The sequence below is a fragment of the Pholis gunnellus genome (assembly GCF_910591455.1).
Source record: "Pholis gunnellus genome assembly, chromosome: 12".
NCBI lineage: Eukaryota > Metazoa > Chordata > Actinopteri > Perciformes > Pholidae > Pholis > Pholis gunnellus.
In genome coordinates, this window is record NC_136539.1 from 25,026,068 (window position 1) to 25,052,140 (window position 26,073).

The 26,073-nt window shown below is 40.7% G+C and overlaps 1 protein-coding gene across 1 annotated transcript in view; it reads right to left on the minus strand.

Moving 5' to 3' along the window:
• The window catches only part of zeb2a (zinc finger E-box binding homeobox 2a), a gene marked incomplete at its 5' end in the record, with an annotated part of 52,444 nt that extends 28,052 nt beyond the window's left edge, over positions 1-24,392 (minus strand). The window contains 1 exon segment of the mRNA XM_079170334.1: positions 24,320-24,392. Within this exon segment, the coding sequence (XP_079026460.1) occupies positions 24,320-24,392 (73 nt within the window).
• Between the last annotated feature and the right edge of the window lie 1,681 nt (positions 24,393-26,073).

Consider the following 26,073-nt stretch of genomic DNA (forward strand, 5'->3'; position numbering starts at 1 on the left):
GAGTGTGAAGGTGGAGGAAGAGTGTGAAGGTGGAGGAAGAGCGTGAAGGTGGAGGAAGAGTGTGAAGGTGGAGGAAGAGTGTGAAGGTGGAGGAAGAGTGTGAAGGTGGAGGAAGAGTGTGAAGGTGGAGGAAGAGTGTGAAGGTGGAGGAAGAGCGTGAAGGTGGAGGAAGAGTGTGAAGGTGGAGGAAGAGTGTGAAGGTGGAGGAAGAGTGTGAAGGTGGAGCTGTCTGTCTACAGACTCTAACTGTCATCCTATCAGCAGCAGAGTGTCGGTTTAAGCTCCGCCCCTCTGATTACAGAAACTATGTGAAGAAAAAACACTTCTGCTAGTCTCTGATAGGACCTGTGTGTGTGTGTGTGTGTGTGTGTGGGGGGGGGGGGGGTGCGTTTGAAACCAATGAAGAAGGTCAGAAGTGTGAACATCTCATTTCTTTTCTTGTGTTTTTGTTGCAAAACATAATCAGTATGTAGACCGAGAAGTGTGTGTAAAGTGTGTGTGTGTGTGTGTGTGTGCGTGTGTGTAAAGTGTGTGTGTGTGTGTGTGTGTGCGTGTGTGTAAAGTGTGTGTGTGTGTGTGTGTGTGTGTGCGTGTGTGTAAAGTGTGTGTGTGTGTGTGTGCGTGTGTGTAAAGTGTGTGTGTGTGTGTGTGCGTGTGTGTAAAGTGTGTGTGTGTGTGTGTGTGTGCGTGTGTGTAAAGTGTGTGTGTGTGTGTGTGTGTGTGTGTGTGTGTGTGTAAAGTGTGTGTGTGTGTGTGTGTGTGTGTGTGTGTGTGTGTGTGTGTGTGTGTGTGTGTGTGTGTGTGTGTGTGTAAAGTGTGTGTGTGTCATATATAAATAAGGATCAGCTGAAGGTAGAAACAGTAAAAAGTCTCTTTTGAACTCTGGATCTTGTTCTACATGCGTTTTGAAGCCGATCAAACTTCATCTTTCTGTGTAAGTGTTCAATTAATCATCAGCCTCTGTGGAAGCTACGGGCGGGGTAGCCCCCCCCCCCCCTCCTCCTCCCCCCCCCACCAAAGTAAAAATGTAGGTTGCCTTAAGAGAAAGTAAGACTTCAGTGTGAATAATGGATTCAGACTCTCTCACACTTCTGGATGTGATGAAGCAGTTTGAGGGTTTACAGCCGCCAGCCTCTCTGGGGGGGGGTCTGAATTATTCATCTTCCCAGGTGGGAGGTGAATCTTTACAAAAGAGGATGAGGAGACTTATTAAATTCCTCCGATGAATACCTTGTTCCTGTCAGAAACTTTTCCCTCCTAATAATTCATGACTGCAGGTGTTTTAACTCCTTCCTCCTCTGAGTGGCAGCAGGATTCATCGACACGCTTCACCTAATGGATCAGGATCAGCTCAGACCAGCAGACCCCCCCACATGACTCTACTTCAGCACAACAGACAGCACAAATGGGTTTTCAATACACACACTGAGACCATCAGGACGCCGTCTAGGACGTTGTCTAGAACAATGTAACTAAATGTAACATGAAACCGTAAAGAAGTTGGAGAATAGCAATAACATTTTAGAGATATTCAGTGTCACATTTAAAAAAAAGAACATACTCAGGAATTGGGACCTGAATGCAGCATTAACGATGATGCATAAAGAGCACACACACACACACACAGAGTCAGGTATTGCCTCACAGCAGTCTGACTGGTGTTTAGTATTGTGGATCTGTTCCTGGAACAGTTTGAAGAAGTGAAACTGCTGATGGAGTCACTTCAACGTGGACTCACAAGACCTCCGTCCACCAAAAACCTTCAGCAGGACAGAACCGCCAGTTCAAAGCAGAAGAAGACCAAAGACATCCTAAAATATCAAAACAACGTGTTCATGTTATCTCTCACACTGACAGATGAAGACTGTGTGACGTGGTTGAAAGCTCTGGAATCAGAACATGAGTGGACATTGAGTCTGGAATGTTTTGTGAAATGAGTTTCAGGTTTTTAAGGAGGATCAGCTCAAACGGTTCTGGAGTCAGTAGAACTCCTCCAGTGGTCTCCAGCCAATCACAGAGCAGAACGTCCTGTCCTTCATGAGCAGTGGAACGTTAATAACGGACGCTGACTCAGCGCTGCAGAGGGGAGGTCTGCTCATCGAGGGTGAAGGACAAACAGGAAGTGAGGTGTCATTGGAGCCGGTCGGCGCTCACGGTCACACCTTTGGACTGACAGACGTGTTCATCCATCATGTGACCCGGTAACCAATCAGACGCTCGCCGTCGGGGTTCACTGAGGTGACAGGAAGTGACAGGCGTAAGCCGCCTGAGGTCAACACTTTCCAGTCAAGTGGATGAGCGGCCGACAAAATCATCAGTGCTGCTCATGTGACTCACTCTGAGACTGTGGACCAATCAGGGCCCAGCTGAGAGGACAGCAGGTCAGGTGACACCTGAAACCACCTGACAGCAGGTACAGCTGACAGGAAGTGACGAACTGAGACAGGAAACAGATTCCTGTGGTTATATTCTCCATTAATCTGCTGCTTCGTTTTCATCTCTAATAAACATTTAATAATGAATGAAATATTTAGTTTTGTTTGACCGACAACAAAAGAGATTCAGTTTCCAGTTGGAGACAAACGGAGATGAGTTTAAAGGTTTGATCCCAATGAAACGATCAGGACTCTGATCAGATTAGATGATTGAAGCTGCAGCTTGTTTCTAATATAATACATAATATATAATCTATAATATAACAGACAGAAGCAGACTTCAGTGTGTTCAGCGTAGACGTGCTGATGAGCAGCTCGTGGAGCTGATTGTGATGCTGCTGATGTCTGAACAGAGCAGCATCTCCCCGCTGACAATAAGAGATGAGGGGGAGTCGGGCGGGAGGTGGGAGAGAGAGGGAGGAGGATGTCGGTACAATGAGACCAGTGTTACCACGATGTGGTCTCCATTGTACCTCTGAGCTGAGAGGTGCCTCCACTTCCTGCTTCACAGGAAAACCACCGACCACTTTCACTCAGAAACCAGCTCCCAGTAAAAGCTGCTGGTTTCCACTCAGACCAGTGAAGACACCTGAAGACTCTGCCCACAGCTCTTATTATTGATTCATTTTAATAAATATATTTATATTATATATATATGTTCACGTGTTATGTAGTAACGTTATAATGTTCATATTGTCCCTGATAACTATGAATTATAATAATGATAAATATGTAATCAAGTTTTGATTCTCTATAAATATATAAATCAATTCATTTGCTCTCAGTCCTCCAGTGAAACATGCTGAGCCTGCAGCCGACCGCTGGCTTTAACAAGAGAAGAAGAGATGCTTCACAGTTAGGGGGGTCTCCAGGTGTGTGTGTGTGTGTGTGTGTGTTTGATTAGAAGCAGACGTCACACACAGGCTGAAATAGAAGCTCGACATCGTGGTTCATTCCTGACTCATGCTGCCATCGTCCTGCTTTAGACCTGCATTCACACCCTGAACACACACACACACACACACACACACACACACACACACACACACACACTCACATACACACACACCAGCCCCTCCCTGTAGAAACCTGGTAGGAATGTAACCACGAGGCCACTCAAGTATTTGGGTATGGCTGTGTGTGTGTGTGTGTGTGTTAATGTGTGTGTGTGTGACCTGTTACACAGCTGACAGTTTTAATAATTAGATATCAGCCTGTCGTCATAATGATTATTGATTGATGAATTAATTGCTCAGTAATCTAGCTGATAAATGTCTTAAAGGTCCAGAGAAATAAACTTTAGTCTGAGTGTGTTGGAGGTAAAATGACCAATAAATCGTTCTATTACGAGCAGATTACCCCCCCCCCCCCCCCCCCCCCCCGGTGAGGGGGTGAACACTTTGAAACACAAACCCGTCCCTCTGCAGTCGGAGCGAGGGACGTTTCTAATCCTCTCCAGCCACACTCTCACAGCTCTTCAAAATAAAAGCCTTTTATCAGCAGCCTCTCAACCAATTAAAGTCTTTACAATCGTTTACTGAACGTCTTCACTTTGAAATGTTCTCAAGATTTCTTCCTTTGACATCCCGAGCGTGAGAGACGTAGAAGAGGAGGAAGAAGAGGAGGAAGAAGAAGAGCAAGAAGAGGGTGTTGTTGTGGTCAACAACATGGCTGTGAGAGGTTGCTCTCCTTGAGAAGATGGAGATCAGGTTCATTCAAAGGCTTGTTTTAATACGACATCAACTCAAAAAACTCAAACGGAATCAGGAGCTGAACGCCGATCAAAGCTGCGTTTCATTGTTTGTTCAATGAAAATAATCCTGTTGGTAGTTTTTATAGTGAGATATTCTTAAGTATGGAGACACTGAACCAGTCAACACTGGACAGACATGAACCACAAGGAACCAGAACCACAAGGATCCAGAACCACAAGGATCCAGAACCACAAGGATCCAGAACCACAAGGATCCAGAAACACAAGGAACCAGAACCACAAGGATCCAGAAACACAAGGAACCAGAACCACAAGGAACCAGAACCACAAGGAACCAGAACCACAAGGAACCAGAACCACAAGGAACCAGGGAAACAGTCTTCAGCCTCGACAAACTGAGAGGTGTCCCACAGAGGTCAACACTCGGACCCTTTTATTCCTCATATAATGAGTGTTTTTACTTTCGGAGGTTAGAAACATGTTTATTGAGACAAAGTTCTTTTGTTCAATAAGAGAAAGATATTTATGAATGTTTGGTATCTCAGGTATGAAGTATTACAGAATAAAAGCAGCTAAAGTGACTCTGAGGTTATATGAACAAAACAATGTAGATTAACTGACAAACAGTGAAGTGGCGCTGAATTCATTGTAAATGTTTCAGTTTGTTAAACAGCTTCTGACTGACGTCCATCATCTATTTTAACTCTTGAAGGAGAGAAAACAGAAGTGAAGAGCGACCGAAAGAGAAGAAGAAAAAGAAGAAGCTTTTAAATTAGACAAAGTGAAGAGAAACTACACCTAAAAGTGTTTTACTGTCCGTGTGATATATATATATATATATATATATATACTGTATATAGATGTATATGTATCTGATACACTGCTGAATATCTTAAACTTCTTTCACATTTTTAAACATTCAAATCAATAGAAAGTTCACACATTTATCCTTTCAATTTAAAAAGCGTCTGTTTTAACACATTTTATAAATTCCAGTCAGCCACTGGAATTCAGTTTGAATATGAACTCATGAGTTTGTGCACATGTGACATCATAACGTACTCTGTAAATAAGAGCATACAGGATCAGGTCTGGCTCACATTTAGAGTCCAGATCTTCATACAGGAGTTGATGTGGTTCAGACCACGTTCTTAAGGGGAACTAGTTTCTTTACGGAGCTGCTTTGTGTTCATTCAAACACAAACTGGACCAACACGACTGAAAGTCATCGGAACCAAAAGCTCTGATAGATTCAGTAAAGAAGCAAAAATATTCTTATACAGTATCAATAAGATCCAGAACATGAAATATATAATGACTAGTGCTGGGCAACAATGACAATTTGTAATCGCATGATTTGTTTTAGATTAATCACGATTAATCACATTGTTACACAACTCGTGTGTTCTTCTGGTGACGGTGCGTCTTGAGGCTCATACGTGACGTCATTGGTTGATCTAAAGGTGCGTTCACACCAAACGAGACGTGAACGCGCCTTGAGGACGTTCCTCAGACCGACATCTTCACAACACCAACCTGCAGCGTGTCTCCACTTCTCTGTAGCATCTGTTAGCTTGTCTCTGTAGCATCTGTTAGCTTGTCTCTGTAGCATCTGCTAGCTTGTCTCTGTAGCATCTGTTAGCTTGTCTCTGTAGCATCTCTTAGCTTGTCTCTGTAGCATCTGCTAGCTTGTCTCTGTAGCATCTGTTAGCTTGTCTCTGTAGCATCTGTTAGCTTGTCTCTGTAGCATCTGTTAGCTTGTCTCTGTAGCATCTGCTAGCTTGTCTCTGTAGCATCTGTTAGCTTGTCTCTGTAGAATCTGTTAGCTTGTCTCTGTAGCATCTGCTAGCTTGTCTCTGTAGCATCTGTTAGCTTGCCTCTGTAGCATCTGTTGGCTTGTCTCTGTAGAATCTGTTAGCTTGTCTCTGTAGCATCTGCTAGCTTGTCTCTGTAGCATCTGTTAGCTTGCCTCTGTAGCATCTGTTGGCTTGTCTCTGTAGCATCTGTTGGCTTGTCTCTGTAGCATCTGTTAGCTTGTCGCGTTAACTTGCCCAGCCCTAATAATTACAATATGATCCCAGAAGATGTATTTCCTCACTAATTGAATGAAACAAGGCCTTCATGGTGTTAATCTCACTCTTCACCATGTTACATCAGACAAACACTGAGTGATGAGCAGAAACACAACAACACAGTCAGAAAACAGAAGAATCCAAAGTGTCTGAGAGCAGAATGTAAGAAGAAGGAAAGAGAATAGGCAGAAGAAAAGGAAATAAGTGTGAGGGCAGAACGGGAAGGTGTGTGTGTTCTGAGAAACAGAAGAAGAAGAAGAAGCAACAGTGTGGTGACGAGGTCATCAAAACCCGTCAACCGAGTCAGCAGATTACAGGAGGAACTTCGGTGTCGACACACAAAAGAGGAAACTAAATGTTTTCTATCTTACCTGCTTTTTATGGGCCGAGGTTGTTGAAGCAGCCGAGGGAAACAGAAGAAGAAGAAAAACAAGAATTAGTGCAAAGAAACATATTTATTTATTCACTTCACTGTTTGTAGAATGTTCCAATTAGTGCATCTTTTAAATGTACACAATTAAAGTATTTAATCCAAACAAAGAAATCAGGTACAATAAATAAATACTCAGGTATCAGGGTACTGTAAATAAATACTCAGGTATCAGGGTACTGTAGATAAATACTACGGTATCAGGGTACTGTAGATAAATACTCAGGTATCAGGGTACTGTAGATAAATACTACGGTATCAGGGTACTGTAGATAAATACTCAGGTATCAGGGTACTGTAGATAAATACTCAGGTATCAGGGTACTGTTGATAAATACTACGGTATCAGGGTACTGTTGATAAATACTACGGTATCAGGGTACTGTAGATAAATACTCAGGTATCAGGGTACTGTTGATAAATACTACGGTATCAGGGTACTGTAAATAAATACTACGGTATCAGGGTACTGTAAATAAATACTCAGGTATCAGGGTACTGTAGATAAATACTACGGTATCAGGGTACTGTAGATAAATACTCAGGTATCAGGGTACTGTAGATAAATACTCAGGTATCAGGGTACTGTTGATAAATACTACGGTATCAGGGTACTGTTGATAAATACTACGGTATCAGGGTACTGTAGATAAATACTACGGTATCAGGGTACTGTTGATAAATACTCAGGTATCAGGGTACTGGAAATAAATACTACGGTATCAGGGTACTGTAGATAAATACTCAGGTATCAGGGTACTGTAAATAAATACTCAGGTATCAGGGTACTGTAAATAAATACTCAGGTATCAGGACACGGCATGGACACGGTGTAAACACAGTGAGGACTTGTTGTGGACACGGTGAGGACTTGTGGACACGGTGAGGACTTGTTGTGGACACGGTGAGGACTTGTGGACACGGTGAGGACTTGTTGTGGACACGGTGAGGACTTGTTGTGGACACGGTGAGGACTTGTTGTAGACACGGTGAGGACTTGTTGTGGACATGGTGTGGACACAGTGAGGACTTGTTGTGGACACAGTGAGGACTTGTTGTGGACATGATGTGGACACGGTGAGGACTTGTTGTGGACACGGTGAGGACTTGTGGACACGGTGAGGACTTGTTGTGGACATGGTGTGGACACAGTGAGGACTTGTTGTGGACACAGTGAGGACTTGTTGTGGACACAGTGAGGACTTGTTGTGGACACGGTGTGGACTTGTTGTGGACACAGTGAGGACTTGTGGACACGGTGAGGACTTGTTGTGGACACGGTGTGGACTTGTGGACTTGTTGTGGACACGGTGAGGACACGGTGAGGACTTGTTGTGGACACGGTGAGGACACGCTGTCTTTTATCTGTGTCTCTTCTGGTTAACATACTGCTGCTGTACATTAGAATGGACTTGAATGGGGGCTCCAGTGCAGACACATCCAGGTCTCATTGGATCTCTTCTGGTCTGCTGCACGTATACATAAGTCACATGGTAATTATTGTCTGGTATCGCTTGGATCAATTTGCATTTAACCCAGATTTGGGGACCAAAGAGGATTGTGGCTCGTTGAGCCGCTACGAGACGACAGAAACGACGACAGGAGGCCGTCTCATCGTCACTCTGATGAAATAAACATGGTTTTATTTCAGCTCTTTCCTTCTGTTGGAGCTCCAGAGCCAAGAATCACATTTTAGTTTCACTAACGTCCAAGACAAAGAGAGTGGGGGGTCTAACAATACTCACAGATTAACGTCACTGGGTCTATGACAACTGGAAACTGGAAGCAGGAGGTGTAGAAAACAAACCGTAAACAAGGGTAAACTATTAGCCTAGCTTAGCACACAGATTGTGAACAAGGGGAAACTATTAGCCTAGCTTAGCACACAGACTGTGAACAAGGGGAAACTATTAGCCTAGCTCAGCAGAAAGACTGGAAGCATTTGTCAGGGTCTGAGCACAGAGGGGTCAGGGTCTAAACACAGAGGGGTCATGGTCTAATCACAGAGGGGTCATGGTCTAATCACAGAGGGGTCAGTGTCTGAACACAGAGGGGTCAGGGTCTAAACACAGAGGGGTCAGGGTCTGAACACAGAGGGGTCAGGGTCTAATCACAGAGGGGTCAGGGTCTGAACACAGAGGGGTCAGGGTCTAATCACAGAGGGGTCAGGGTCTGAACACAGAGGGGTCATGGTCTAATCACAGAGGGGTCAGGGTCTGAACACAGAGGGGTCAGGGTCTAAACACAGAGGGGTCAGGGTCTGAACACAGAGGGGTCAGGGTCTGAACACAGAGGGGTCATGGTCTAATCACAGAGGGGTCAGGGTCTGAACACAGAGGGGTCAGGGTCTAAACACAGAGGGGTCAGGGTCTAATCACAGAGGGGTCAGGGTCTAATCACAGAGGGGTCAGGGTCTGAACACAGAGGGGTCATGGTCTGGATGGTGTTCAGAAACACAATGTTTTTGAACACCATCCAGACTGTGACTGTTTTTGACGTCCCTTTAACCCACATGTGTGACTGTTTTTGAAGTCCCTTTAACCCACATGTGTGACTGTTTTTGAAGTCCCTTTAACCCACATGTGTGACTGTTTTTGACGTCCCTTTAACCCACATGGGGACTCTGGACCGGATCAGGAGTTATAGATTGACCCGGTTCCTTGTGGTCGTTGTGTGAGCCGATCCAGACTCTAACATGTGTGTCACATCGATCCGATCAGAGAACAAAGGCTGATCCAGACTGATGAGGTGTAAACACACATCAATGACCTCCAGAGAATCCGGTCCCTCTGAGCCAATCAGAGCGCAGAGAGCTGGCCTGATGTAATAACTGTGACACATAAAGTCGTCTGTTACCTAAACTGATCCACAGCTCTGTCACTTCACTGCCATGAATCAATTACTGAGCTCATAATCCTGTTAGCACATGAATGCACACCTCCCTGTTGGCAGGTGCTGGCAGAGTGAAGGGCTTAATGGAGCCGACCAATCAGAGCGGAGCTTTATCTGCCACATTAGAACCACTGAAAACCACATTAGAACCACATTAGAACCAACAAGACAATCTAATACTATTTAAACTAAACTACACCTGAGCTCAGCTCTACGTTTATATCTTCATCTTCCTCTGAGATATCTGACTTATACATAAATACAGTGTATATTGTAGACTGTATATATATATATATATATTTAAATGTAGCAGATAATAGAACTTGAAAACTAGATACTGAAACCATTTAGAAATTTCTAGATGTAGTTTTTCAGAATAAAGTTCTAGATTTGCAAAAATAGTCCTAAAGTTTGATTCAACACAGATTATAAATAGTAAAGTCTGGAATTTGTTCATGTTTTTGTTATTTTATTATTGAGGGCCTGGTCATATTCTTCATTTGAATTATTGATAATAATAACATTACTGTTAATTTATATGATGATTTTTATTATATTTATGATGTTATGATGTTTATGATGTTTATGATGTTTATGATGTTATGATGTTTATGATGTTTATGATGTTTGTGATGTTTATGATGTTTGTGATGTTTATGATGTTTGTGATGTTTATGATGTTTATGATGTTTATGATGTTATGATGTTTATGATGTTTGTGATGTTTATGATGTTATGATGTTTATGATGTTTGTGATGTGTGTGATGTTTATGATGTTATGATGTTTATGATGTTTGTGATGTTTGTGATGTTTGTGATGTTTATGATGTTTATGATGTTTATGATGTTTGTGATGTTTATGATGTTTATGATGTTATGATGTTTGTGATGTTTGTGATGTTTGTGATGTTTGTGATGTTTGTGATGTTTGTGATGTTTATGATGTTTATGATGTTTGTGATGTTTATGATGTTTATGATGTTATGATGTTTGTGATGTTTGTGATGTTTGTGATGTTTGTGATGTTTGTGATGTTTATGATGTTTATGATGTTTGTGATGTTATGATGTTTGTGATGTTTATGATGTTTATGATGTTATGATGTTTGTGATGTTTGTGATGTTTATGATGTTTGTGATGTTTATGATGTTTATGATGTTATGATGTTTGTGATGTTTGTGATGTTTGTGATGTTTGTGATGTTTATGATGTTTATGATGTTTATGATGTTATGATGTTTGTGATGTTTGTGATGTTTATGATGTTTGTGATGTTTGTGATGTTTGTGATGTTTATGATGTTTATGATGTTATGATGTTTGTGATGTTTGTGATGTTTGTGATGTTTGTGATGTTTGTGATGTTTATGATGTTTATGATGTTATGATGTTTGTGATGTTTGTGATGTTTGTGATGTTTGTGATGTTTGTGATGTTTGTGATGTTTATGATGTTTATGATGTTATGATGTTTGTGATGTTTGTGATGTTTATGATGTTTATGATGTTATGATGTTTATGATGTTTGTGATGTTTGTGATGTTTGTGATGTTTGTGATGTTTGTGATGTTTGTGATGTTTATGATGTTTATGATGTTTGTGATGTTTATGATGTTTATGATGTTTATGATGTTATGATGTTTATGATGTTTGTGATGTTTGTGATGTTTGTGATGTTTATGAAGTTTATGATGTTTATGATGTTTATGATGTTTATGATGTTTGTGATGTTTGTGATGTTTATGATGTTTATGATGTTTATGATGTTTATGATGTTTGTGATGTTTACGATGTTTATGATATCTATATTTATGATGTTTGTGATGTTTATGATATCTATATTTATGATGTTTGTGAGGTTTATGTTTATGATGTTTATGATGTTTGTGATGTTTGTGATGTTTATGATGTTTATGATGTTTGTGATGTTTGTGATGTTTATGATATCTATATTTATGATGTTATGATGTTTATGATGTTTGTGATGTTTATGTTTATATTTATGATGTTTGTGATGTTTATGTTTATATTTATGATGTTTATGATGTTTATGATGTTTGTGATGTTTATGATGTTTGTGATGTTTATGATATCTATATTTATGATGTTTGTGATGTTTATGATATCTATATTTATGATGTTTGTGAGGTTTATGTTTATGATGTTTATGATGTTTGTGATGTTTGTGATGTTTATGATGTTTATGATATCTATATTTATGATGTTATGATGTTTATGATGTTTGTGATGTTTATGTTTATATTTATGATGTTTGTGATGTTTATGTTTATATTTATGATGTTTATGATGTTTATGATGTTTGTGATGTTTATGATATCTATATTTATGATGTTTGTGATGTTTGTGATGTTTATGATGTTAATGTTTATATTTATGATGTCTGTGATGTTTATGTTATTGATGTTTATGATGTTAATGTTTAAATGTATGATGTTATGATGTGTATGATGTTATTGATGTTTATCATATTTATGATGTTATTGATGTTTATGATTGTTAAGCTATTTATAATGATGTTCATGTCGCTCAGGTGTTGAATGGGAAACCTTTCAGAGCAGCTTATTTTATTGTATATTATATTATATATCAGGTACAACTGTGACTGTTGGAGGATACAGAGCAGAGACGGGTGAGGGGGGGTCGGTGGGAACCAACAATCCCCCTCATTGTCTCATTGTTTGTGGGCGGCGGCCTCCTCTCAGCTCAACACATTCACAAGGTCCAATCTGTCCGATGGGCGACATTCTGAAGCACCTTGAGCGAGGAACGCCTGAACGGGGGGGAGGACAACAATGACCAGGGGAGAGAGAGAGAGAGAGAGAGAGAGAGAGAGAGAGAGAGAGAGAGAGAGAGAGAGAGAGAGAGAGAGAGAGAGAGAGAGGAGGGGGAACAACCAAAGCCCCTGCTTCGCTCTCCCTCCCCCGGCTCACCCAAACCATTGTGCCCTCGGGGGGTTTCAGGAGATAAATGGCCGCATGTTAACCACGTTTGACAGGCTGCACAAAAGGGGGACACCTCGGGTCACATGACGCAATCCCCCCCCATCACCACCATCAACACAGGGATCAGGGCTGGACAGAAAGTTTACCACACTTTCAAAATAAGAGCTCAATCAGAACCCAAAGACGCCTCCATCAGAATGTAAACAGACAGAAGAGTGAAGAAGAAGGAAGCATCTAAGAGTGAAGGAGAAGGAAGCGTCTAAGTGTGAAGGAGAAGGAAGCATCTAAGAGTGAAGGAGAAGGAAGCGTCTAAGAGTGAAGGAGAAGGAAGCATCTAAGAGTGAAAGAGAAGGAAGCATCTAAGAGTGAAGGAGAAGGAAGCGTCTAAGAGTGAAGGAGAAGGAAGCATCTAAGAGTGAAAGAGAAGGAAGCATCTAAGAGTGAAGGAGAAGGAAGCATCTAAGAGTGAAGGAGAAGGAAGCATCTAAGAGTTAAGGAGAAGGAAGCATCTAAGAGTGAAGGAGAAGGAAGCGTCTAAGAGTGAAGGAGAAGGAAGCGTCTAAGAGTGAAGGAGAAGGAAGCATCTAAGAGTGAAGGAGAAGGAAGCGTCCTTAAGCCACCGTTCTGAAGGCTGGGAGGATATTTGGAACTGGGGGCTGGTTTTGGTTGGGGGTGGTTTTGGTGGTTGGGGGCTGGTTTTGGTTGGGGGGTGGTTTTGGTGGTTGGGGGCTGGTTTTAGTTGGGGGGTGGTTTTGGTTGGGGTGGTTTTGGTTGGGGGGTGGTTTTGGTGGTTGGGGGCTGGTTTTGGTTGGAGGGTGGTTTTGGTGATTGGAGGGTAGTTTTGGTGGTTGGGGGCTGGTTTTGGTTGGGGGGTGGTTTTGGTTGGAGGGTGGTTTTGGTGGTTGGGGGCTGGTTTTGGTTGGGGGCTGGTTTTGGTTGGGGGGGTGGTTTTGGTTTGAGGCTGGTTTATTCTCTGCAAACCTTTTTAACAGCCTGATTCTTTGATGGCTGACAGGACTCACAAAGCCACCTGCCCCATCCCAGAGTGTCTCCCGACTCCCCCCCTGCTCTCCTCCCCTGACCTGACCGGCATTCCTGGACTACAGGGGGTCCTCCCCATGGCTACCTTTACAACACCGACCCCCAAACCAAAGTCTGGTAATCCCACAGCAAACACGGTTGTGCCGGCTTAGAGGCGACGCACGAGACTTCTCACAGCTGCTCGGCTGAAAGGTGGACGAGAGATGAAGTCTGTCACCGTGGGAACAGAGACAGGAGAAGAAGAACCAAAGTGCATGATGGGATTGGTCTCTGCAGGTCTGAAGGATCATAGGTGCTGCTGGACTGGACTGTTGTTCATCCATTTTCTGTAATATTTCTCATCTCTTAATTATATTACTATCTGTTTCATTACTATTGGATGTTCTTTGTACGATCTTTAATCATGTTGTATAAATAGATTTTTGTTTATGCAAAGCATGCTTGAGAAATAAACTTTTGTTATAATGGCAAAGACTTCTCTAATTGTTTCATCCTGTTCTGCTTGGATAACAATTTGGGCTCCGGTTAGTTTTTTCCTCGTTCTGGTTGTGATGCCGTTGGTTTGAATATATTTTAGTTTCCATTCACATCCTCTACAATGTAGAGTCTACATTGTTTGAAGCAACTAACAGGGTTTACCAGTTACATCATTTTATTTGCTGTCACTATCGTGTGACTGAAAAACTACACATAAACCATTATGTCCACTAAAGAACTACACCCACATCACTGAGTTCAGGTGAACATTTGTGCCAAATAAGAAGAAATCATGTTCCTGAGAATGGGACGGACGAGGCGTCTTTCGATTTTTCTTTTTATTCTAAATGAAATTGAATTCTTTTTTCACATTTAATTTGATTCTATTATATTTTTTCATGGTTTAATAATTGGTATATATGGTAATACTGGTTTCTAGAAGGTCTCTGAATGGTCTCTGGGTGGTCTCTAAACGGTCTCTGGATGGTCTCCGAATGGTCTCCGAATAGTCTCTGAACGGTCTCTGAATGGTCTCCGAATGGTCTCCGAATAGTCTCTGAACGGTCTCTGGATGGTCTCTGAATGGTCTCCGAATGGTCTCCGGATGGTCTCCGAATAGTCTCTGAACGGTCTCTGAATGGTCTCCGAATGGTCTCCGAATAGTCTCTGAACGGTCTCTGGATGGTCTCTGAATGGTCTCCGAATGGTCTCCGGATGGTCTCCGAATAGTCTCTGAACGGTCTCTGGATGGTCTCTGGATGGTCTCTGGGGGTCTGCGGTCTCACCGTGGCCTCTGAGGTGCAGAAGTGTCCCTCAGACTGGACTTGGTGGCGCAGCTTTGACAGGAGTGTCAGCTCAGATAGCTCACATAACTCAGAGGTCAGTTCAGCAGGACTTCCCCCGAGGCTGAAGGGTCGCTCCTCATCCTCATTACTCTAATTGGTAGATCTGTGACCAGGAAGTGGAGTCCTCACACTCTGATCTGATGTGAGGAGGTCTGACTGAGAGGACAGAGAGTCCTACTGAACCCAGGAGAGAGAAAACCTTGTCATCCTCTTGTGTTGTTTTGTTTTAGCAGCTGATATTCAAGAATCTAAACTATTTTATTTGAAATCATTTCATCTGTCTGAGGTCAGAGGTCTCCGTCATCAGCTCTAAATGTGGTCCTCTAACTTTGTGTTTATCTGCATGAAACAACACTATTCAAATGATCAGCACATAAAAGATCGTATTTTATTGATGTATTTTAAACTCATAATCATAATATTTCCAAGGCTCAGTATTTGTGATTCTTTCCAGTAAGGAAGGTCAACTTGTGACAATAAAGGTGCGTTTATAAAAACATTAAAACCGTATCCTTATTTTGCAATAATGATGCTAGTTTAAGTCATTCTATCTTCTTCAACGACACATTTGACTTGTTTTTATGCAATGATAAATAATGAAACCAGAGCACCGGAGCAACCCTTTAATGTGACCGGGCTCTAACCTGTGAACCCTCGTACTTGTACCTGTTTACTGCCATGAGATGTTCAACGACCGCTGGGAAAACACAGCGTTCATAATGACGAGCAGCAGCAGAACCAGAAGAACTCTGAATTGATTGATTTCAAACAGAGATGGGCGGGGCCTGGAGCTGTGGGGCGAGTCTGGACACACACAGATGTCCAGCCGTCCCTTATTGATTGTTCCACATCACTGTGACCTTGCCGCAGGAGCTCGGCCAATCAAACAAAGGGTTTCTGTGAGGGCGGGGCCAACGAGACCGGAGTGAGTGCAGCAGGTTCACAGACCTCAGTTCAGTTATACCTGTTCACCTAGACTGAGCAGGTAGGTGTCAATCACAGAGGTGTCAATCAAACAGACACACGACTGAAAACTAAATAACAGGTTTTTAATGTAAAATAACGGTTTGTTTAAAAGAGATAATATAAGTAAAAAATTAGAAAGGTATGGTAAAAATATAGAAATGTAAGTATTTTAAAGTGTATTTCAAATGATTTTGTGTTGTTAAAACGTTGATTAAAATGTTATTGAAGTGTTATTAGTGTGTTTCTTAAAGTATATACTAAAGTTCATCATTAGAATATATATTAGTTATTAAAGAGTAAATAAACTCTTATTTCAGTGAATCTCCTTTGAAACACCAGAGAGTTTCACTCCAACACCATTCCACTCTGCACTGATGCATCATGGGAGACGTAGGAGTGTTTGTTGTTGGCGGCACAGTGACAAGCTTTGTGTGAGAGAAGAAGAGTCTGAAGTAATGCCCCCCCCCCCCCCCCTCATGACAGGGCTGACAGACAGGTGGGGGAGGGGGGGATCATCCACTTTTATTTTAATTTTAAAAGTACTGCTCTATGAACTAAAGGTCAATAACATTTGGTTTAAACACTTTAAACTCATCAGGTTCTTGTTAACAGTAGGATTCTCTTCACACAGCAGCAGTTATAACACATATTAATACTACTGATACTTAGTAATATTACTAATACTTAATAATGGTACTAATGCTAGTAATACTACTAATAGTTAGTGAATATATTGATACTACTGATACTTAGTAATATTACTAATACTTTTAATACTAAATACTAATGATACTAACACTGAGTAATTATACTTATACATTTTTCTAATATTAATACTTAATAACAATACTAATACTTAGAAATACTAATACTATTGCATGTTGTTTGTATTCTGAAGTCTGTTTGTTTTTGTGAAGAACTTTGTGTTGTTCTTGAACAGCGATTTCTGGAAAAGTTTTATATTTTTCAAGACTTTTCCAGAAATCATCTTAAAACCAAGAGAATCAAGAACGCGAGAAAATCACAAATTTATGAGCATTACAAAAGTGACAGATGATCCTGAAACACAGAATCAAATTTAAATCAAAATCTGAATCGATAACAACTTGAAACCTCAACAATAAAAACCAAAATAAAATCTATGAAACATGCTGAAACTGGTCAAATTAAGAATGAAAATGTAAAAAATGTGTTCTTTACATAAATATTCTGGAGTCATGAACTAATAACTAATAGATCATGTGACTGTGATGTCACGGTGTTGTTTTATTGTGGAGGGGTATAAACGAGACTTCCTGTTGTTAATATAACACGTTTCCTGCTGCACCTCCCTGAACAAAGAGGTGTTTGGTGGAGTAAATCTGCCTAAATCCTGAAGGGGGTGGAGTTAAAATAATCTACTTTGAGGGGGGGAATTAGGAATTCATATCACATGGTGCATTTGAAACTTGATTCATGACCTCTTAAGAAGCACAAAGCTGCCTGACAGTAAGCGCTCTGAGGGGCCCCGGGGCTCCAGGGGCCTCCAGCCCCCTACAGGAAGAACATGGAACAACACCTTTACTCTGAGGGGCCCAACGCGTTTCCCACCTGCACTGTGAGGACACGCTGGATTAAGGGTAACGAATACAGAATATCCTAAATTAATTAAAGTTTGTTCCTAATTAATGCTTTTATTTCTCAATAACTGAGTGAAATAGTATTTATTTCTGTTATAAATATTTTGTCATCACTTCACACACTGAAGGAATTGTGAGGACAGAAAAGTGACTTCAGGTCTCATTCACATGTGAAGAGAATCAGACTGAAGGAAGTGGAAGTGTTAACTGAAGGAAATCTTTTCTGAAGTGTTTTTAATCTAATTTCTGAACGTCTAAAAGCGGAGAGACAAAACATATTCCAGAGTGATTCTGACTTTAACGGAAACCTTCAAATGTGTTTAATGTCTCTTTTGAAAGACTGAAGGAAACGGAAGTGTTTGGAGGGGAAAAAGAGACTGATTTACAGATTCAAAAAATGTTCTTCTCATTTTTTAAAAGGAAACAATCAGGAAAAATATTTCCTTCAATATGTTTTATATTTGTATAATCATTGTTTGTTGTCTCTCTAAGTCTAAATGTGATCATTTAGGACGTCTGTCCGTCTGTCACTGTCCATCAGTGGGGGGTCTATATAGGTCACACACACACACACGCACACACACACACCTTCCATCCACCTTCCTTCCTCTTTCCTTTTATTAACTTCACTCTCCTCCTCTGTGATTCTTCTGCAGCTCTTTTCATCGAGGACACCGGCGGCGGTGAGACGTCTGAATTGTGATTAAGAATGAGGAGAGAAGAGCTTTTCTTTGTTCTGCCCTCAGGGATGTGTTTACCAGGGGGGGGGGGGGGCATATATCAAAGACATTCAGGTCATTGAGAATAAGAGCGACAAAGTACAGTGATCCTATCTGAAGACACTGTGTTGGTATTCCTACGTTACGGGGACATTGAACCTGTCTCTTACCTACTTTACGGGGACACCCTCCACCAAATAGAAGACACTGTGTGTTGGTATTCCTACGTTACGGGGACATTGAACCTGTCTCTTACCTACGTTACGGGGACACCCTCCACCAAATAGAAGACACTGTGTGTTGGTATTCCTACGTTACGGGGACATTGAACCTGTCTCTTACCTACGTTACGGGGACACCCTCCACCAAATAGAAGACACTGTGTGTTGGTATTCCTACGTTACGGGGACATTGAACCTCTCTCTTTCCAACGTTTCCTTCACTACAATTGTTAATCTTATGATGAACACTTATCAGACGGTGAAACACAAATCCTCCAGCTGGATGATTGGTGTTGTTTAAATTACATTATTATAAATTGTAGTTTAGATTATCATTATAATACTAATAGACTAATAAAACTGACCTGTTTTATTGTGGTGAAAACGTCTTCTGGCTCTAAAAATCTTCATGAAGAAACTCAGAAATAACAAGTTGAATCTGTGTTTTAAACATATTGGATCTGAGAGCAGGTTGTAAACATGGAGACAGTAAACACAGCGTCTCTGAGTGGACTATGACACGGCTGTGAGACATGTGGCAGGAATGGTACAGCCTGACACTCTTCCTCCTTCACCTCCTCCTCTTCCTCCTCTACCTCCTTCACCTCCTCTTCCTCCTTCACCTCCTCTAACTCTGCTGCTGCTGGATGCACCTCAACCTCAAAAACACAGTGGTGATCACAAAGGTCTAACATCTGGTCTGATCTGGTTCCTTTAGTCCGCTTGGTTTAATCAGAAGAATCTAAAGGTTCAAATGTTTAAGACAAGTCTCCTCTGATGTTCTTTAAATCTAAATCTACACTAACCTGTTCTTTAAATCGACACTAACGTGTTCTTTAAATGTTCTTTAAGTCTACAACTAACATGTTCTTTAAATGTTCTTTAATCTCCACAAAAGTGTTTTTTAAATCTACATTAATGTGTTCTTTAAATGTTCTTTAAACCTCTTGGACCCTAAGCCTTTTTTTAGGCCTCTTCTCAAAAATTGTAACCCATACTAAAGAGACTACAATTCTGTAACTATAAGGTCTATTTTAAAAATGTTGATGCTTGAATAACACTAGGAATTATGAGATTTGATGAGATGAGTAAATATTGTGTATATGTTACTGGTTAATAGTAGCCGAAGACTGAACAGAGCAAACAGGGGAAATTCCCAGGTTCGTCTGAGGAAAAAGCACTGTAATTATTTTAATGAGGCCCTGGCTAGCCTAAAAACATTTCCAATTCATAGCACAGAGGGTGCAGGTGCCTCACAAAAAGATTTGGTGTAAATGAAGTGAAGCAAAACCCAGTTATAGGTGTTTATTTTAAAAAAAAACATGCCAAATTCTCATTTTCAAACCAGAATTTGCAGCTGTTCCATTGTACTTTTATATACCATATAACTATATATTTCACTATATTTCACTTTGTTTATCACTCATATTGTACAATATATCATAACAGAGCTGTTTGGCATCATGTTGACCCATTTTGACCTCTCATATCTCTCCTGGATGCATTTTCCTCGTCTCTGTCTGTTTGTCTGGAGCCCTTGCTCAGGCTCTGCCGGGCGGATCTTGTCATGTGACCACTCGTTAGAACCGGGTGCTTATTTGGAACACACCCATGTGTTCCATGAAGTGATTGACAGAATTTCTGCTTTCTGTGGCTTGTTGGCTGTAACTCCTGAACGCTTTCATGGAGAGAAGTTTGGATGGTATGGCTGAAATCTGTGTGAAGTGCTAGTGCTCTTAGCTGCGTGATATGCTAGGGGAGATGCTATGGCCCCGGTTTTCCAAGCATTCTCTGAGTTGTTGGCTCGCCGTCTGTGGCGTCAAATACATGATATTGTGTCGGATCTTCTTAGTTAGTTAGTAGAATAGTTTATAATGGTGTTTGCAGTGTGTAAAATGGTTTACATGATGAAGTTAAGGAGACTTTTTTCGAAAGAATAAGAAAAAAAAAAGATCATTTATTTTATTTATTTATTTATGAAAAGTCCATTCTACGACATTTCGAACCGAGCCTCAGAACCGAACGGAGACCTTTTGGGCTCGCTCGGTTCCATGAGGTTTTAAATCTACACTAACATGTTCTTAAAATGTTCTTTAAATCTCCACCAACATGTTCTTTAACTCTACATTAACGAGTGTTGTTTAAATGTTTTTTAAATCTACACTGACATGTTCTAAATCTACACTAACGTGTTCTTTAAATGTTCTTTAAATCTACACTAACGTGTTCTTCAAATGTTCTCTAATCTACACCAACATGTTCTTTAAATCTACAACTAACGCATTCTTTGAAAATTCCTTAATCTACACTAACATATTCTTTAAATGTTCTTCAAATTTACATTAACGTGTTCTTTAAGAGTGTTTTGCGAAGAAGAGCGTCATATAAATCACTTTTCCGAAACGAATATAATGACTTTTACCCACATGCTATATACCTACTTAACGACGAGATTCTGAGAAAAAATACAAAAAAATCATTTTACTCACTCGAAACACAATTATACACAAAGTAATATATAAACTACCAAGTTCCAGCACAATACCACGTATTTTTCGGCGAGCTACAGCGAGCTACGCACTCCGAATGCAGATATCATCACAAAAAAAGAGACCTTCATGGCCGAACAATAGCTTAGTAAGCATGAGAATTCCACCCTGAATCCGCAGATATCTTCCATATTTCTCTCCTTCAAACCGTTCAAACGTTACACCGTGGAACACACACAAGAACAACCAACCACAGAGCAACACATTTTCTATACGCATCGTACCTTGAGCTGGTCTGTTGGGTGAAAAACTCTGTAAATCCGCTTAAATCCTTTCGCTACGTATCCACCCGGTCCCTCTCTTTCGTTTGAGAGTAAAATAGAGATAATCGAGGCATTTATGCATAGGTAGTCCTCCTTTTACTTTTCAGCGAATCATTACGACGCTCGGTCTGTTGCGCAACTCTTTTGGAGTTTTAGTAACTAAAAAGTCTGTCAATCACCTGACTGACCAGCCCACTGCATTCTACATTCATTTCCGCATTCTAGGACGTATCACATGTGCAAATCGACCAATCATAGTCTTCGAAAACTGCCAATACACACACAGTGAGCGACGAAAGAATCACATAAAACAGATAAATCAGGCTCCTGACAGGTCAAAAATGGTTCAAAATGATGCCAAACTGCTGTAATAGATAGATTGAACCCTATTAGTGATAAAACAAGTGAAATATATAATTATATAGTATATAAAAGTAGAATAGAACAGCTGGAAACCTGGTTCCAAAATTTGGAAAATTCTGAATTTTGGCTTGAGCTGGCATGAACTCTCTGTACTCCAACCTCTATCAACTTGGCCTGCTTCACTTTATCAAAGCCAATTATTTTTTAAAAAGGACTGCTGACATGTTGTGCTGTGATTGTGGAGAGTTTTAGGCTCACTGCTGCATTATTTCAAAGACAAAAGTGCTTTTTTTTCCAGGCGAACCTGAACATTTTCAATTTGAGCTGTGTGTTATATTCATTCAGCATTTACCAGTAACATATACACTGATATGTACACATATTAACAAACTATCACAAGTGTTAGAGTTATAATTCCATTGAAATTATTCAAATAGACCTTGTAGTTAGTGAGATAAGCCACTTTGAGTACGGGTATGACATTTTCGAGCAGAGGCCTGAAAATAGGCTTAGAGGTTAAAAGGTTAAATGTTTTTGGAATGTTCTTGAAATGTTCTCTAAAATGTTCTTGAAATGCTCCTGAAATAATCTTGAAATGTTCTTGGAATGTTTTTTGTATATTTAAAATGTTCTTGAAATGATCTTGAAATGATTTTCAAATTATCTTGAAATGTTCTTGCAATGTTCTTTAAAATGTTCTTGCAATGTTCTTTAAAAGGTTCTTGCAATGATCTTGAAATTATTTTGAAATTATCTTGAAATGTTCTTGCGATGTTCTTTAAAATGCTCTTAAAATAATCTTAAAATGTTCTTGGAATGTTTTTTATATATTATTTAAAATGTTCTTAAAATGTTCCTTAAAATGTTCTTGAAATGTTCTTTAAGTGTTCTTTCAAATGTTCTTGAAATGTTCTTGGAATGTTCTTGAAATGTTCTTTAAAATGTTCTTTAAATCTACACTAACATGTTCTTGGAATGTTCTTGAAATGTTCTTTAAAATGCTCTTGAAATGCTCTTGAAATGTTCTTTAAAATGTTCTTTAAAATGTTCTTTAAAATCTACAATAACATGTTCTTGATATGTTTTTGAAATATTCTGAAATGTTCTTTAAATGTTTTTTAAATATTTTTTAAATGTTCTTTAAATCCACACTAACGTGTTCTTGAAAATGTTCTTGAAATAATCTTGAAATGTTCTTGAAATCTACAATAACATGTTCTTTCAATGTTCTCTAAATCCACAATAACGTGTTCTTTAAATGTTCTCTAAATCCACACTAACGTGTTCTTTAAATGTTCTCTAAATCCACACTAACGTGTTCTTTAAATGTTCTCTAAATCTACATTAACGTGTTCTTTAAATGTTCTTTAGATGTTCTTTAAATCCACAGTAATTTGTTCTCTTTTACAGGCGTAATGACAGACTCTCTGAGCTTTACTGTGTAAAACCGGCTTCACCGTCATTAGATTCACATTCCTAAATATTTAACATTCACGCTGTTATGTGAAATATTTCTGACACAATTCAACAGATTTGGAGAAGATTTAAGGATGTCGAGCGGATTTCTGAATAAACTGGAGAAGAAGCTCTGAACATGAGACGAACAATAAGATCCAAACATCAGCACCAAAATGATAATTTAAAAAAAGAGAAAACAGCTGCAGCTTCACAGCTGGATGTGACGGACAGACACCCAGAGATCCTGTTACACCCGGCCCTAATCCCCCCTCACCCATCACCCCCCCACCCCACCTCACCCCGAGGGAGGAGACGAATCCAGAGAAGAAGAAAAACCAGGACAGCATGAAGCGATGACGAGAAGAAATACTGTCACCAAACTTCATTTAAAAATATGTAAATACACAAAATCATGAAGATTTAAATGTGTTGTTTTTAATATTTAGTCTGAACAAATAAATAAAAGTAAACATCAGCATCTTCACATTCTTTCTCTTTTGTCCTCATTTCAATAAATCAGCATGAAAACGTATTTTATTCTTCCTCCGTGAGAGTGATGAAGATGAGCTGATGAAGATCATTTCATCATTAAACATTAAAACACTAAAACAGGACTTGTTCAAATGGATTTAATGTGCCAATACAAATACACATTTCCGTTTCTGACTCATTAGAGAAGAAGGAGCTCCAGCTTCTTCCTCCTCTTCCTCTTCCTCAGTCAACATTCAAATATAAAAAACATTTAAATCAAATAAACGTGATGAACTTTAATTTGTGTCAAAGAATAAATTAAAATGAGCTGAAACAACAACTTCATGATGTTTCAGACATTACATTCATTTGAAGTGTTTGTTGTTGAGGCGCGCGGCGGGTTGTTTGTGCGGATCGAGCGCGAGCTTCATATTGTAAATATATTCGTCATAACTCTGAATATTGATCGCATATTTATTTATGTTCCGTTTTTCGGATCGGAGCGCGAGAGTGTGAGCGCGCCGCTCGGAGCCACAGGTCCTCACGCGGCGCGCAGATATAACGGTTTTCCTGCTTTGAGACTCAGACCTCCACCCAGCGGGTCCCGGTCCTCCCGGCCCCGGTCCCGGTCCATCACATTCCGAGGCCCAGTGGCTCCACACAGAGTCCCGAAACCCCAAAACCTCCACAAAGTCCCGGTAAAGAACGTTGAGTCTCTCTGGACCTCCCGGGCCGGGCGGGGACACGCAGCACCGCAGAGTTTGCGGGAGTTGTTGCGGGACTCTGTGACTGGGTGTGTGTCGGTGTGTGAGAGCTCTCTTACCGTTCTTCCTACGGGGGTTGGCCTGCTTTCTTCTCTTGCAGCGGGGGCCCTCCGCCATGATCTCGGGCTTCATGGAGGACTCGCTCCGGTCCGCATGGACTCCTCTCGATCCGGATCCTGACAAGCAGCACACACAAAGTAAATCCCAGAACCAGGTCCTCCACTGAGCCTTCAGGGAACTTTAGCACGAATAGAATCCGATAAATAAAATCTCTCCACACTTTGTTTGATTCTTTTCACTTTTTGTTTGTTTTGCTGGAGCGCGTGCACCGACCGAGAGACCCGCCGCGTGCCCGTCCTGATCTGTGATGAGAGGAGACTGAGCTGGTCTGACAGAGGAGGAGGGACACACACATACACACTCACACACACACACTGTCACACACACACACACACTCACGCACACACACTGTCACACACACACACTGTCACACACACACACACACACACTCACGCACACACACATACACACTCACACACACACACACACACTGTCACACGCACACACACACACACTGTCACACAGTCACACGCACACACAGTCACACGCACACACACGCACATTCACAGACACATTTTTCAACATGACAACTTTGTGACATAAATAATAAATACAAATAATAAACTTGTTAATTTTCAGGGTGTAAAAACAATCAGGAAATATATGTGAATATATAATGTAATATATAATATAATATATATGGTTATATATAATGTAATATATAAGTAAATATAATGTAGTATATAATGTAATATATGAGGTTATATATAATATAATATATAAGGTTATATATAATGTAATATATAAGTAAATATAATGTAATATATAATGTAATATATAAGGTTATCTATAATGTAATATATAAGTAAATATAACGTAGTATATAATGTAATATATGAGGTTATATATAATGTAATATATAAGTATATATAATGGAATATATGAGGTTATATAAGAGCCTCTCGTTGTGTAATCTGTCTTCAGGTCAATAAAACAAACACACGTCTCTCATAATTTGATGATTTTTCGAAAAATATTTCTAAAATGTCTTCATGATATTTTCATGTTCGTCTGAAATCATTTTCGGTGTTTTGTCATCTGATTTCCTGTATTTGAATATAATATTTATTTCATGTTTCTCTTATAATTAGAATAACCTCCGGAGGTCTGAGCAGGGAGCGGCAGTAGCGGGACCCGGGAACAGACCTCCTCCTCCCGGACTGACCGCCTCTCTCCACCCGCCCTCCTCCTCCTCCTCCATCCAACACCTGGAGCGGCAGCAGCGAGCGGGAGCGCGCATGCACCTGTCTCCTCTCACCTGGCCGCGCAGGTAACTGTCGCGCTTTGATTGGCTCCTGAAATAACAGAGAAGAAGAGCGGAGACCTACCGGAGAGAGTCCGGGATTCCTCCCGCGAAGACGAGAAGCAGTAAGGAGGAAAAGCAGTGCTGCTGCAGCGCGTGCACCTCCTCCCTAAAAATGTGAAGACAGATGTGGTCCCGGTGAGTCCCGGTGAGTCCCAGTGAGTCCCGGTGCTGCAGCAGAGCGGTGGCACTGATCCGGGTCTCGGTCTGTGACGCCTCCCTCACGGAGCCCGTCACCGTTTTTTCTTTTCTGCAACATAAACAGGCGCGAGACCTTCTAGCAGCACGCGCCACCTATCTTCACGCGGAGGGATAATTGAGGAGTGTCCCCCCTCCTCCTTCTCGCGCGCACCATCACCTCCTCTGGATCTTTGTTTCTGGGTCTAAACC